This window comes from Gossypium hirsutum, chromosome A07, assembly GCF_007990345.1.
Source record: "Gossypium hirsutum isolate 1008001.06 chromosome A07, Gossypium_hirsutum_v2.1, whole genome shotgun sequence".
NCBI lineage: Eukaryota > Viridiplantae > Streptophyta > Magnoliopsida > Malvales > Malvaceae > Gossypium > Gossypium hirsutum.
Window position 1 is genome coordinate 2,436,028 of NC_053430.1, and position 15,763 is coordinate 2,451,790.

Sequence of the window (15,763 nt, forward strand, 5' to 3'; positions counted from 1 at the left end):
TCTCCATCTTGCACAAGAACCCAACGATCCAATGTCCATTCTCATCCCGAATCACTTCTGCTAAACCACATTTACATACCACTTAAACAACTCTCAAGAGAGAGTCCCACCTCCCCACAGTAGTACATTAATGGTGGTAAAATATGTATTACCATATGTTGGATAAGAATATGACCAACAAGCTCCAATCCCAGTTCATATCATGAACATATCTATCAGTTGATCAAAATAATTTTTAAGACAAAATTAATGTACACTACCAATGCAGAATGAATTGCCGTCGAATTAGATACAAAAACACTCAACAACTTGTTTGCTACATCACACTAAAACTAAACAAGATGTTGGAAAACATAATAAAACTGACGATCTACTTAATCACAGACACAACCACTTTTAACCTAATCTTGTTGGTGGATACAGTGGCCGAGACATATGGACCGTAGGATCCGACCCCACACTACTCTTTGAATCCCCATCATACAAACCAGCTGTTTTCTTTAACTGGAACTCATCCATGGACTGCATTTGGATTCTTCGTAAGGCATGATTTGCAGCTCTTTGTTTGGCCTTGGTAGACTCTGTCAAGTTCATATAGTTTGGCCTACTATTCCCCGTCTTCTCCGTTCTCTCTGAAGTCGGCATTGTATTCCACGAGACCCGTGTTGTAGATGTGCATATCGATGATGATGCGGAGCTCTCTTCGAACCGGAATTCGGAACTTGGACTCGATGATGATCTAGTACCTTGACCAATATGGGGAGGCTTTGCTGAAATCCTAGTTGTGACATTGTTCTTTCGTACCTTCACTGAACATGGTTCGGTCGGTCTAGTAATCTTTCTAGACTCTGAACAAGTTTTCGATGGTGGAGTTGGTTCGGAAGGGTCTGCCTGTGATTGCTCCATCAATCGAGTTTCCCACGGCCGGGCTGCCATCCAACGTTCAAGCCAACTCCATCCCCAACTATTCTTATCAAACACTTGGTTTTTGAGATATGGAACTGAAACCGAACTATTTGTTCGAGTATTTGAATCCATGTTCAATCTCCATTGCTGCAAAACCAAATAAACTTCGATCATCTTTCGATATAAACAATGGTGCAAAGTTTAGGGAATTCCCTTACCTTTTGTGCAAGAGAATAAGCAAGTGCTCGTTCTCTCTTGAAAGCACCTTCTTGTCTCAGTTGTAGCTTTATTGTAACATCATCCAATGTTCCTTTACTATCACACCAGCCCTCCTGAAAAAATATTTCGACATAGAATTATCCGAACAGCTTATAACGACATTCATGTAGGAACCAAAGTTTTCAGTTAGTTTACCTCGGCTTGTTTCAAGAGTTCGGCCTTGCTGCGGTGTTCATCGAGTATCTTTTGAACTGCCTGGCCCTCGATGGACATTCGGACACGACGAGCTCTAACACGAGCTTGGACACGAACGAGAGCTTGCATGCACCGGAGTGTCACAGCAGCCTGTTTCCTCACCTGTCGACCGCGAACAAAGGCTTGGATCCTAACGACTCCCTTTAAAGCCCTTAAAGCCCTTCTTGCCTGCAAAAGTATTGCTGGTAAATAGCTGAACAACATCACCAAATGTATCTGAAACGAGCACGGTGAGCACAAACACAGCAGGGTACATACCAGCGGCAGACATGTATTCGACATGGCAAAATAGGCGTGGATATGGCAAAATGAGAAAAACAGAAAACAGACACAGTTTGATACATGTTCAAACACATTTTTTCCTCTAAATCTGGGATCAAATCATGATAAAGCCCCTCATTGAAAGCATTGGTTTACTTGGGGTAATGTCTCAGCAAGTCTAGCTTAGTCCCTTCCATCTATATTACTCGAACTCGAGTGTGAACGTTAAATATGAGTATGTGTTTAACACCGATAGATTCAAACAGTAAAGAACTACACTACAGAAACTTTCCTTCACTTTCTCAGACACCAAACAAGGAAACAAAGGGCAGAAAAAAGTACCAAGAAGCCTCGGAAAGCAGTTTGAATGCGGATAGCAGCCCATTCTTGCCTTACAACCCTGAAATCTTTAGGAGGAGCTCGAACCACAGCAGCCATGGCAGCAGAGAAAGCTTCAGACCTTGGTGAAGAATCAGATCCTTCGTAATCTGCTTTAAACTTTCCTTTAAAACCCTTCCATGAGGAACCTATTCCATCCCCTGAAGAACTCCTCCATAGCTTCCATTTCTTGCTCTTGCCACCCATCTTTTCCTACAAAAAAAAAACACTTTGGTGATTAATTCTATATAACAGTAAGGTAACTTTGAGATGAACCACAAAAAAAAGTAGAGCTTACTTGGTCATCTTTTACAGTTTTCTTGAGACCAATAAGAGATTTCACCCATTTCGCTGAAGCACCCATGGTAGTTTCAAAGTATATATTTTTCTCAGAGATACAAACAACTGTTATTTAAGAAAAGAAAAAGGAAATGGGCTACGATGGAAACAATTGATAACAGAGTATGAGTGACAAAAAGGAAATCTTTTTGCACCAAAAAAAGGTGGGGGGGGGGAGAGAACCTCAAGTCTTCAACAAGACTCAAAGAGAAAAAAAATCCCTTTCTTTTAAGAAAAAGGAAACATATTTGAGTTAAAATTTTGAAAACCACTAAGAACCCAAAATGGTGAGTAGAAAACTGAAAATAAAGGTCAAATTCTAGTTTTTATCCTTCTACTATGCTCAATTTGAAATCTAACCCTAGTTTTGTAATATCATTAGTTTATACACGTAGGTTAAATTTTAGTTTTTATCCTTGTACTATGCTCATTTTAGGGGAAAAAAATTTCACCTAATTAATGATCAGGTAGGTAGGGCATTCTTCTCTCGGTTAAATGGGATAATTTGAATTTGAGCATGCTTAAATGTGTATTATTTCCCGATTTAAGGGTTTTGAAGGAAAAAATAGTAGTAAAATTTGTATCAAGGAAAAAAATTTTAATTAATGAAAAAAATCATTTTTGACCCCTCCAAAAATTAATAATTTAAGTTCATGTAACATTTTTTTTATCTTTAATCTCTTAAAAATTTATAATTTTTCTTGATCTCCCTTCCGAGATTTCCTTACTTCAAATTATATTAAAGGTTAAAATATTCCATAGGTTCTTGTACTTTTATTTCTTGTTAACATTGGATTAAAATTTTGAAATCATAAAAGTAGAAGGATTAAATTTTAAACTTGTGAAGAGTACAGGGATCTAAGGTATATGTTAACCTATGTTAAATTAAACCATAAGGACTAAATCATAGTGTTAAGTAAAATGAAGTGTAAAAGTAGAAATGAAGCAAAAATAAAAGGACGCAATAACGGAGTTGGGATATAATTTGAAATTCAAAAGCAGGGGAGAAAGGATCCCGCTCAATGGAATTCCTTCACTTTTTGAGTCTCTGACAATTGAATTTGGAAATTTGTGTTATGGCGTTCGAGATTGTTTGGTCCCACTGTCGTGTGAAAAGGTACGTCGCCTTTGTTTTATAGAAATAACAAAAGTTGGAAACCGAAGAAAATAAAATAAAATAAGACAACAAATTACCCGACAAAGGATCCCTCTAATCTGTCCATTCAAGATTTTTGTTTGGTTTCTTTTGTTATACCCAACCCCCTAACTATGTTTATGTTGCACTCTTCATATCTAACTACTATTTAAATTAAATTGAGAACCAATTAATATATCAATTTGAAAATAAAAATTAAAACAATTAATTTATAAATAAATTTATTTATAGATTGGATTATTCAGTCAGGTTAGAAGGTTGGTTTGAAAAGTGAGAGAATTTGAATAAAAAAAATGTCTATTTAGAAAACAGTTCAGGTCTTGGATAATGTTTTTTTAACTCGAGTCTAACTCGAATTTTTCTACTATTTTCTTGTTGTTTTCCTACTATTTTCTCATTATTTTGTTATTATTGTTTGAATATTATATAATTCTTATTTTATTATTAATTTTGTTACTATTTTAAAAATATTTACTTATTATATTGCACCTATATTTATATTAGTGTTATTTAAGTATAAATATTTTTAAAATTTATATAAAATATTTACTTGTTATGTTACTTGATATGTTGGGTGAGCCGAATACTAATTTTAACATTTTTATCCGTATTAAAATTCAGATTAAAGTAAACTAAAACCTAACAAACGGATCTTAAACTTTGTCAATATCTGACCTAACTCATAAACAGATCTTACTTATGAACCATTCAAAACCAATTAATTTTCTTTTAATTTTATAAATATTTGAAAACTTTCCTGGTATCGTATCTCATTTCTCCAAATAAGACTGAAAAAGAAGAAGAGTGGTTAAGCTGGCTTTACGCACACTTGTATGGACAGTGTTAAATCGCTGTTCAACTTCAAAAAAATCCTTTTTCGTTTCTTTTAGAAAAGTTATTACTACGACACCACTAAAACTTTAATCCTTTTCATTTTAATTTAATCTCTTTATTTTTTTTTGTATATTTTTATAATCTCTTTCAGAAACATTATTCTTTTTGGTGAAAAAAACATTTTTTCACTCCACCCTTAATTCAAACAACAATTAAAGTATATAGTTTAATACAGAAGGACTAAAATCATAATTAATTATTTTTCTATATAAGGTTAAGCACAAGAAAACAAAGGAGAAAAAAAGGTGAGAAGTTGATTGGTTGGTGTTTTGATGCCTGCAAGTATTTCATAAAACTACAAATATCATTTGAATTTTACAGTGTTAAAAAGGACAATTTTTTTTTTATTTTGAAATTTGTTGGCAATGAAGGGTTTGATTCAAATGTGTTCATAGAACCCAAAACAGTAAGATCTATTTTGTGTATTAGCAATTAAATCATAGTGAATTAATAACTAAAACTGAAACTTTTTTTAGCTTAGGATTCTCTGTCAATCTTAGAAGTACAGTTTAATAATGTAATTGGAGTAAAAAGAAAGTCTAAGTTTAGGCTCTAATTTAAATCCTAATTGAAATGTGAAGAAGACATAGACAGACACATTGAAGTAATAAAAATAAATACCTGTAAATTGGGGATTGGGAGTTTCTTTGGGTTAATTAATTACTTTCAATGTTTTTTCTTAGGTTGGTGTGCTTCTTAATTTGTCCAGTATTGCATATGTTTTTTTTACCCGTAATCCTTTTTCAAAACATAAATGAGAAGATATTACATTTCAACGTATTTAAATTCACGTTATTTTATATTAACAATAATATTTATGTAAATCAAACTAATACTCAATCGAAAGATGGATACCATAAACTTCTAATATTAACAATAAAAACTAATATAATTAGTTATAACAGGAGAGTCAAATGGTGAAACAAAACTCAAGCCCGGTTCTTAAACAACCCGAAACTCCCAAAGGGGAGAGAATATCCAGATCAGCAAATGTTCTGATTGGAGCCATTGTCGACGACTATTACTTTATATTTTCTCTTATTTCATCATTCAATTTGGAACGATTGAGTTTTATGTATTAAAATATGAAAATGATCACCATCCTATTTTATTTTCTCTCATTTCTTTTTTTCTTACCAAGCGCAATTAAAGTTTATTTTCTTTCCATTTGTCCATTCACTTTTTTAGCCAACCAAATACACCCTAAAGGATGGGGTGCTTTAACCATCAAACCTTTTAATTGCGTGTGTTGGTATCACAGCTCCACATCTCATCTGCAAGGCTCAAGGAATGGCTAATGGTACTTGGAGAAAACAACTCACCTGAAGTCAAGGGTGAAATGATAAATTTTGTATAGGGAGGGCAAGATTAAATTATAAATTTTCATAAGAGCTAGAATGTAATTTCACTATAATATTGACTTATATATTTATAGATTTTAGAATAATTAAATTAAAAGTTTATCATTTTGGGGATTAAATTATAATGTTATATGTATTAGTTTAAAACTTTATAGATTTTATGGGGTCTAAAGCAAATTTTTCCCATTTTAAGAGTGTCCTGCCACCTGCCTTTGCGTGTGCCGGATGCTTTGTTGGGAACTAGAGAACATGAGGGAGTGGTTTTAGACCTAGTTTGGCAATGCTTTTGAAAAACGCTTTTGAAGAGTGCTGTGAAAAAGTGCTTTTGAAAAGTTTGGTTTAAAATTTGAGTGTTTAGCATTGCTGTTAAAAAGTGCTTTTGAGAAATAAAATGTCAATTTTAGACATGTTATTATAAAATAACAAATATGCATTTAAATAATATTTAAATTAGTTAATATTATTATATTTTAGTAAGAATATAAAAAAAATTATAACTTCTTGTTAATATTTTAATATATAAAATGTAAAATTTAAATATTTTTAAGCAATAAATATTAATTATTTATAAAATTTAATTAGAATATATAAACTATATTTTAAATATTTAAATATAACTATTAAATATTTGTAATTAGTATTTTAAAAAATATTTTTATTTTTAATTAATAATTTTAACACATTTGTAATTAAAGTACCAAGAAAAAAAAAGAGAAAGTACTATGTTATTGGATGGGTGAAAAAGTAATTAAGCATTAAAAGTGCTTTTTGGAGAGGAAAAGCTAAAAATTTTAGCTTCTCCTTTTCAAAAGCACTTCTGAAAAACTAAAAATTTCAGCCAAAAGCAGCTTGTTCTGCACAGCTTTTCTTTCAAAAGTGCTTTTGGAACCAGAAAGTCTTTTAAAAAACAATACTGAACTAACCCTTGAAGGGTAAAATGGTGGTCGACCAAGTGGCTGACTGCATGTATGACAACTAGGGTTTAAGACACTAAAGAGGTTAGATAATTTTTAAGAGAGGTTATTGCTTTGGTAATTTAGAAGTATATGTTGGTTTTAAAAGTTATTTAGGATTTTAGAGTTTTTTTTCGATATTTAGAGAATTAGGTTTATTTTAGAGAGTGAAATAGAAAATACATTCTATAGAAAATGTTTTTAGTTGAAAGCGCATATTAACTCAATTAAACACAATGATGATTTAATTATTTATATTACTTATAAAATCTCTAAAAGATATGGTGTCACAAGTTAATTGAACATTAACTCAATTAATAAAGAACTAAAGGACATAAAAACAATAAAAATTATTATAAAAGCACTTAAATCTTTAAATAATTGACATAATGACTTTTTTGGCCCTCTAACTTTATAAAAAAATCATTTTAGCCTTCTATTTATTTTATTTTTTTATATTTTTTAACCCTTGAATTGGCAGTATTTTTTGTTGAATCACACCAAAATAGATGAAAAAGTTAACGTTTGTTAACTATAACATACATGTGAATTGTCATGTGGATGACATATAAATATTTAATTAATTTTATAAAGTTATATTTTTTATAATTTTACACTTTTTAATAGTTTTAATGGTTTTGAATTTTTAAAAACAATTTTTATATTTTTTTCTAAATTTCTTTTTAAAAATTAATTAAATGGTAACATGTCATCCACACGGGTAACAAAGTTAAAAGAATATTAATTTTTCTATCAATTTTAAGGTAATTTAACAAAAAACACAAGTTTAAGAGATAAAAAATGTGAAAAAAATAAATAATTTTTATGTTTTTTAATAATTTTTAAATTTTAAAAATATTTTTTAAATTTTTTAAATTTTTTAAAACTTAATTAAATGATAACGTGTCAGCCACGTGGGTACGTGTCACACCAGCAAAGTTAAAACCTGTTAATTTTTCTATTTATTTTAGGGTGATTTAACAAAAAAATACAAAATCAAGAATTAAAAAAAGTGAAAAAAATAAATAAAAGATTAAAAATAACTTTTTTTTATAAAATTGAAAGACTAAAAAATAATTATACTTAAATAATTTTATAAATTTTAAAATGACTTTTCCATCAAATAAATTCCTTCAAACTTATTAAAATTAAAGCTCCAGAAACAGAATAATTGAATAAAACAAATTTGTTATAAGTAGAATTTATAAATAAACTAATGTTTTGGTGAATTTATGTACATATTTTTTAACTTAGACAGAGAGCTTCATTAATGTTTATAGACAGAGGGCAATAGTCAATAGTCAAAGCTCAGGGTTCCAGGAATGAACACCTTGTCTGTCTGTCTGTCCCTCTCACGTGCCCTTCACCCCTGTTCATATTTGTATTATTTTTTTAATTTAGACAAAATTTTATACATTTATAAATTTATTATATATTTTTTATCATTGCAATATTTAAAAAAAAAAAGTGAATGAAAAAAAGAGCTGAACAATAATATTTGGATTCATGTCATCTAAGTGTTAAACAAAATGTTTAACCACTACTCCAATCAATTATTGTCATCAAAGTATCTGGTGATGGTCATTGAGGTTTTCACAAAATGGATGAAAGCGAAGACTTTATCTACAATCACGGAAAAGCAAATGAAGGCATTTGTTTAAAAGACGATAATATATACGTATGACCTCCCACACTTAATCATCACAGATAATGACACCTAATTAAGGATTTTGTAAAAGCCTTTATATATTTTTTAGTCCATAACTCGGTTAAAACTCCATAAACAAATGAGTAGACTTAGACCGTTAACAAGAAAAATCCTCTAAGCTTTAAAAAAGAAAGTTCACGAGAAAAAGGGATCATGGTTGGAAGAGCTTGTTGTTCCAATAGGGTCGGAAGCGTGTAAATTATTGTACTAAAAAATCACACAAAGTTCAATTCCCCGGAAAGAGAGGTGGATCACATGGATCTCTTAAATACCAAGTCTTTCCTTAGACAGAATATCCCTTCTATAATAATTTAATAGCACAATTAAATACTACTATTATACCCTCAAATATTGAAAGAAAAATAGGACAAGAAAGAACACAAGAGTTTTAACGAGGTTCGGTAAATTATACCTACGTCCCCGGGCACTAACACCAGATGATAACTTTACTATCTCCAAAGTATTACAAACAAATAGAATTCCTTAAGAATTCTCAAATGGGAGAAGAGAGAAAACTAAGAGAGAAAGATTGGTTGGGATGGTTGAAATGAGAAATGGTTAGGCCTATTTATAGTTGAAGTTCAGGGACTAACTTGCAAATGGCCTAAAAAATTAGGGACCAAAATTGCAATTATCCCTTTCAACTTTAAACAACTTGCCAACTATTTTTTTCTTTCGGTGCCAATTGCACCTCCCACCATTTTTTACTTTTCAACAATCTCCACCTTGAAGATTTGATTAGGATAATCACATCTTCACATACTTCCTTCAACTCCCCAAATTCGATAAAGCTATCTTTTGTAGTGCCTCCAAATGCGCTCTCAAGCGCCATACACCTAAAGGTGCTCAAATTCTCAGGATGTTAATCAAGTTCAAACAATGATTAAACTTGATTGTTGTTACCACATTGGTCATCATATCTGCGGGATTATCTGCTGTCGGAATCTTCTGAAGTAGAATTTTTCCTTTTTCAAAGACTTCCCGCACAAAGTGATATCTTACATCGATATGCTTGGTTCTTGAATGATAGACTTGATTTTTCGCTAAATGAATAGCGCTTTGACTGTCACAATATAAACTTATGTGACTTTGAACAACTCCTAAGTCTTTCAACAATCCATTAAGCCAAATAGCCTCCTTAACAGCTTCTGTAACTGCCATATATTCTGCCTCTGTAGTAGACACAGCTACTGTAGACTGTAAGGTAGACTTCCAACTCACTTGGGCTTTCACAAGAGTAAACAGATACCCCGTAGTTGAACGGCGTTTATCTAAATCACCAGCAAAGTCGGAATCAACATATCCAACTACAAACTGACCAAGTGCTTCATCCTGTTCAAAAATTAAACCAACATCTACGGTTTTTCGAAGATACCGTAGAATCCATTTCACAGCTTGCCAATGTCCTTTTCCAGGATCATGCATATACCTGCTCACAACTCCAACAGCTTGTGAAATGTCAGGCCTCGTACACACCATCGCATACATCAAACTCCCAACTGCATTAGCATATGGGACTTTCGCCATATATTCTCTTTCATCTTCAGTCTTCGGAGATAATTGAGCACTAAGTTTCAAATGAGAAGCAAGTGGGGTACTTACATGTTTTGTGTTTTCATTTACACCAAAACATTGTAATACCTTTTTCAGATATTGCTTCTGATTTAAACAGAGCTTGCCTCTCGGTCTATATCTACTTATCTCCATGCCGAGAATCTTCTTGGCCTCACCTAGATCTTTCATCTCGAACTCTTGATTCAACTGAGCCTTCAGCTTATCTATCTCATTTTGGCTCTTCGAAGCGATTAACATATCATCAACATACAAGAGTAGATAAATGAAAGATCCGTCATGCAGCTTCTGCAAATACACACAATTGTCATATTTGCTTCTTGTGTACTTCTGCCTTCTCATAAAGCTATCAAATCGCTTGTACCACTGCCTCGGGGATTGCTTCAATCCATATAGCGATTTGTTAAACTTACAAACCCAATTTCTACCACCAGCATCTGTGTATCCTTCTGGCTGAGTCATATAGATCTCCTCTTCTAACTCACCATGCAAGAAAGCCGTCTTAACGTCAAGTTGAGCTAGCTCCAAATTCAACTGTGCTACCAAGGCCAACAAAATTCTAATGGAGGAATGCTTCACAACAGGGGAAAATACATCATTGTAGTCAATTCCCTCATTCTGAGCGTAGCCTTTAGCTACCAATCTTGCCTTGTAGCGAATATCCTTCTTGCTAGGAGATCCATCTTTCTTTGCGAATACCCACTTGCATCCGATTGCCCTTTTACCTTTCGGTAATTGCGCCAACTCCCAAGTATTGTTCTTCCGGAGAGACTGCATTTCTTCATCCATGGCGCTTTTCCATTTATCACTTTCTAAGCTTTGCATTGCTTCTTGATAAGTGATAGGAATATCATCAACAACGGGAAGGGCGTAGGCCACCATATCAGTAAATCGAGTAGGTTTACGAATTTCTCTCCGTGGCCTTGCAACTGCAACTGGTTCTGGTGTACTTAGTGGTTCTTGGGTCAGAACCTCTTCAACCTCTAATTCCTCCATTGTGGCTGGAGAATTAGACTTATTAACTGGGCAAATCTCCATCTGCTCAAACTCCACCTGTTTTGGAGTACACTCCACCTGCTGTGGAGTATAGCTCGTCTGAATATCTTTATCTGCTACCTTTTTCAATGTGGCAGATTCATCAAAGATAACATCTCTGCTACAGATTATTTTCTTTGTGCTTAAGCACCAAAGACGAAATCCCTTCACTCCAGAAGTGATTCCCATAAAGAGAGCTTTCTTTGCCCTCGGATCTAACTTTGACTCCTTCACATGGTAATATGCAGTGGTTCCAAACACATGTAAGGAATCATAATCTGTAGCCGGTTTTCCAGACCATACCTCCATAGGAGTTTTTCTTTCTAATGCAGATGATGGCAAACGATTAACAAGATGGCCAGCGTATGTCACAGCCTCAGCCCAAAATTGCTTGCCCAACCCAGCATTGGACAACATACATCGAACTTTCTCCAGCAATGTTCGATTCATACGCTCTGCCAATCCATTCTACTGTGGTGTATCCCTAACTGTGAAGTGTCGAACAATACCATACTCTTGGCACACATTGAAGAACGGATCACTTTTATATTCCCCTCCATTGTCCGTCCTAAGCCGCTTGATTTTCTTGCCAGTCTGGTTTTCGATCATAGTTTTCCATTTAAGAAAAACTCTAAGCACTTCATCCTTAGTTCTCATGGTATACACCCAAACTCTTCTGGAAAAGTCATCAACAAAAGTAACAAAGTACTGTTTTCCTCCCAATGAAGGTGTCTTGGAAGGCCCCCACACATCTGAGTGAACATATTCCAAAATACCTTTTGTATTATAGATAGCAGTACCGAATTTCACTCTCTTTTGCTTTCCCAGAACACAATGCTCGCAAAATTTTAATTTGTAAGCCTTTGCACCTTTCAACAATCCTTGCTTTGCCAGAATTTGCAAGGATTTTTCGCTGGCATGTCCCAACTTCATATGCCACAACTGCATTGAGTCCAATTCTTTGTTACCGGAAGCTGTAGCGACTGCTCCAATAACTGTACTACATTGGTAGTAATACAAGTTATTTTTCCTGATGCCCTTCAATATCACAAGTGCGCCAGATGTCACTTTTAAAATCCCATCTCTCATAGTAACAACTGAACCATTGGATTCCAAGGCTCCCAATGAGATGAGATTTTTCTTCAAACTGGGCACGTACCGAACATCAGTCAGAACTCTGGTTGATCCATCTTGATTCTTTAATTGGATTGAACCTATCCCAACAGTTTTACAGGCATTGTCATTGCCCATATAAACAACTGCTCCATTTAGTTCTACTAAATCAGAGAACCACTCCCGGTTAGGGGACATATGATAGGTACAACCCGGATCTAATATCCACTCATCTGAATGGAACGACGATGATGATGCAACCAGTGATAGTTCAGAGTCACTAGTATCATGCTTAGCAACACAAGCATCTACAGCAGCTTTTCCCTTATTCTTCAGCTTTGGACAATTTTTCTTCCAGTGGCCTTTCTCATGACAAAAAGCACATTCATCTTTCCCAAGTCTGGACTTTGACTTTGATCTCCCCTTTTGAGTTTTCTTCCGAGTGTATGAACGACCTCGGACTACTAAAGCTTCTGTATCTCTGATTGAGTTTTTCTGTTTGTCCTTCTTTCTCTGTTCATAACTGTATAAGGCCGCACAGACTTCGCTCAGAGATATATCACTCCTGCCATGAAGTAGAGTAGTTTCTAGGAACTCAAACTCCTCAAGAAGTGACCCCAACAGCATCAAAGCCAAATCTTCATCTTTGAATGTCTCATCCATATTCAGCAAATCAGTGACTAACTGATTAAATTTGGTGATGTGATCATTCATTGTGGTACTTGGGACGTATGTGAAGCGAAACTGTCTTTTCTTCAAGTGGAGCTTATTTTGACTGTTTTTCTTCAAAAAATTTTCTTCAAGTGCCACCCACAACTTATTTGCAGAAGTCTCCTTTGAAAAAGCATACCTCTACTCTCGAGAAAGGCATGATCGAATTGTGCCACATGCCAACCGATTGATCGCCTTCCAATCTTTCTCCTGTACATCATCTGGTTTCTCTTCATCAATGGCAATGTCTAGACCCTGCTGAAAATGGCATCTAGAACCTCACTTTGCCACATACCAAAATGGCCCGTGCCATCAAAGATCTCCACGGCCAATCTTACATTTGCAATTGTCGGTCTTGTCCACATGGACGATGTTGAAGCTCCTACACCGACCGTTTTCTCCATAATCTTTCAATATACCTAAGGAAATCTTTTCTGATGTGGAAGATCAGTTTAAACTACAACCACAGAGCATACTACGATTAACCTTCGGCTCTTGATACCACTTGTTGTTCCAATAGGGTCGGAAGCGTGTAAATTATTGTACTAAAAAATCACACAAAGTTCAATTCCCAGGAAAGAGAGGTAGATCACATGGATCTCTTAAATACCAAGTCTTTCCTTAGACAGAATATCCCTTCTATAGTAATTTAATAGCACAATTAAATACTACTATTATACCCTCAAATATTGAAAGAAAAATAGGACAAGAAAGAACACACGAGTTTTAACGAGGTTCGGTAAATTATACCTACGTCCTCGGGTACTAACACCAGATGATAACTTTACTATCTCCAAAGTATTACAAACAAATAGAATTCCTTAAGAATTCTCAAATAGGAGAAGAGAGAAAACTAAGAGAGAAAGATTGGTTGGGATGGTTGAAATGAGAAATGGTTAGGCCTATTTATAGTTGAAGTTCAGGGACTAACTTGCAAATGGCCTAAAAAATTAGGGACCAAAATTGCAATTATCCCTTTCAACTTTAAACAACTTGCCAACTATTTTTTTTTCGGTGCCAATTGCACCTCCCACCATTTTTAACTTTTCAACAGAGCTATCAAGAACCCTTTAGGCCCTGCAAACTATATCACATACAGGCACGCGCGGAACACCATTCGACCTCATGTTTGGCTTTAAGGCAGTAATCCTTGTGGACATTGACTTGAAGTTAAACATTCACAGAGTGAGACTTTTACCGCATTACCATTGCCTATCAATATCCTTTTTCCTTCAAACCCAACAATAACAATTGTGACCACCATAAGGTCGTTCTTTTATTAAGAACTACACTTTCATCTTCTTCATTGAAATTTACTTGCCACCTGTTGTGTTACACCCTCATTTGGCAAGCTATTACTGTTTGGGAGATTGTGCTGGTGAGATTGCCTAAGTCGCAACTCGCAAGACTTAGACAGGTTAGCGTTGGTAAGCTTCCTAGCGAAGTATTTTACTGAACTTCACCGAGTTTGCAGAATCTTACTTTGCGGTTGGTGAGTTCCTTCTTGCGGCCAGATCCGTTATTTGGCGGACTCTCCCACTAATAAGTTTGTCTCCCGTGTTTTTGCATTGCTGTAGATGAAATTGTAGTGGCTAGTGAGACACGTTTAAGTCATCTAGCATTCTAGTGGAGGTAACGTGTCAATAACCTGAACACTTGGGAGCCTCGTAGGATGTGATTAATTAGTGGAAGCGTGTGAGCATAATTACTAATTAGAGTTTAACCCTGAGTGAGATTTAGGTTAGAGATAGCTTAAATAGGAGAAGATTTCTATTTCATCTTCTCCACTAGCCTTTGTTATCATCGAAGAAAAACTAGAAGTGTTCTTCATCATTAACGAAAGAGTTGTTTGTCAAGCTTATGGAAGCTTCATTCCCTTAAGTTGTTTGTTGGTAAAATTCTTCAATCATTCTTTAAGTTTACTAGATAGAAATGAGTTATTGTAAGAGCTATTCAATAGGGCTTTCATTTGAAGATTAGATAGGAAGTAAACTTCCATCCGAAAACTGTTTGCATGTTTATCCAATCATATTATTTCATTAAGTTTTAGTTATTTTTATATTTAAAGTAGTCATTTGATTGTTTTAGCAAAAGATATTAGAGAAGGTCCTAGTGCTAAAGGGTTAAGTAGGAAAACTCTGAGTGAAGATTATGGTGAGTCCTTTTGTACCTTGAGCCTGTTATTTGCATTATTTCGTTTAAACTTACCTACTATATATCCAAAGAAGTGACTTTAACCTTTGGTCTTGATTTAAGGAGCGATGCATGTACGATTGTAATCAGTAAATCGAAAATAGAAGTCATGCATGTGAATGGGTAAAAATACTCATTTCTTAGTGCACAAGCTCTGTAGCCAAAATGGTGTAAGGAAACATTGGAAGGTTGTTATGTATGATTAGACCTGCTTATGGGCCGGGCTACTCGGCCTGGCCCGAAGGCCCGCCTGAAATGTGGGAGGGTTTGGGTAAAAATATAGGCCCAAAAAATAGGCTTGGACAAAAAATAAGGCTCGTTTAAAAAACGGGTCGGGCTTCGGGTAAGGTATTTTTGGCCTAAGCCCGAACCGGCCCCGCCCGACCCAAATTCACTAAATGACAAAAAAAATCTGCTATTTTTTTAATGTTATTTTCTTGTTGTTTTCTCTCTATTTTGCTATCATATTACTATTATATTACTACTATTTTATTGTTATTGTTTGGATATTGTATAAAACTTATTTTATTATTAATTTTGTTATTATTTTAAAGGCATTTGTTAATTTAGTTATTATTTTACAGGTATTTGCTTGTTAAGTTGCATCTATCTTAGTGTTATTTAAGTCTACATATTTTTTAAAATTTATTTTCAATTTGTTTGAAAATATTTATTTTGATTTTTTAGTATTTTTGATGTATTATGTATA

The 15,763-nt window shown here is 34.2% G+C and overlaps 1 protein-coding gene across 1 annotated transcript; it reads right to left on the reverse strand.

Moving 5' to 3' along the window:
* Positions 1–252: 252 nt before the first annotated feature.
* LOC107929852 (protein IQ-DOMAIN 1) lies at positions 253–2,691 on the reverse strand. The gene is made up of 5 exons (XM_016861376.2): positions 2,318–2,691; positions 1,984–2,232; positions 1,321–1,548; positions 1,125–1,238; positions 253–1,053 (listed from the first exon to the last, which is right to left on the reverse strand). The coding sequence occupies exons 1-5, from the start codon at positions 2,381–2,383 to the stop codon at positions 397–399; spliced, it is 1,314 nt and encodes a 437-aa protein (XP_016716865.2). The 5' UTR covers positions 2,384–2,691; the 3' UTR covers positions 253–396.
* Between the last annotated feature and the right edge of the window lie 13,072 nt (positions 2,692–15,763).

Coding starts and splice junctions, on each gene's coding strand:
- LOC107929852 (XM_016861376.2), bottom strand. CDS start 2,383: ATGGGTGCTTCAGCGAAATGGGTGAAATCTCTTATTGGTCTCAAGAAA. Junction 2,233..2,317: donor AAACTGTAAAAGATGACCAA/GTAAGCTCTACT, acceptor TTTTTTTTGTAG/GAAAAGATGGGTGGCAAGAG. Junction 1,054..1,124: donor CTTATTCTCTTGCACAAAAG/GTAAGGGAATTC, acceptor TTGGTTTTGCAG/CAATGGAGATTGAACATGGA.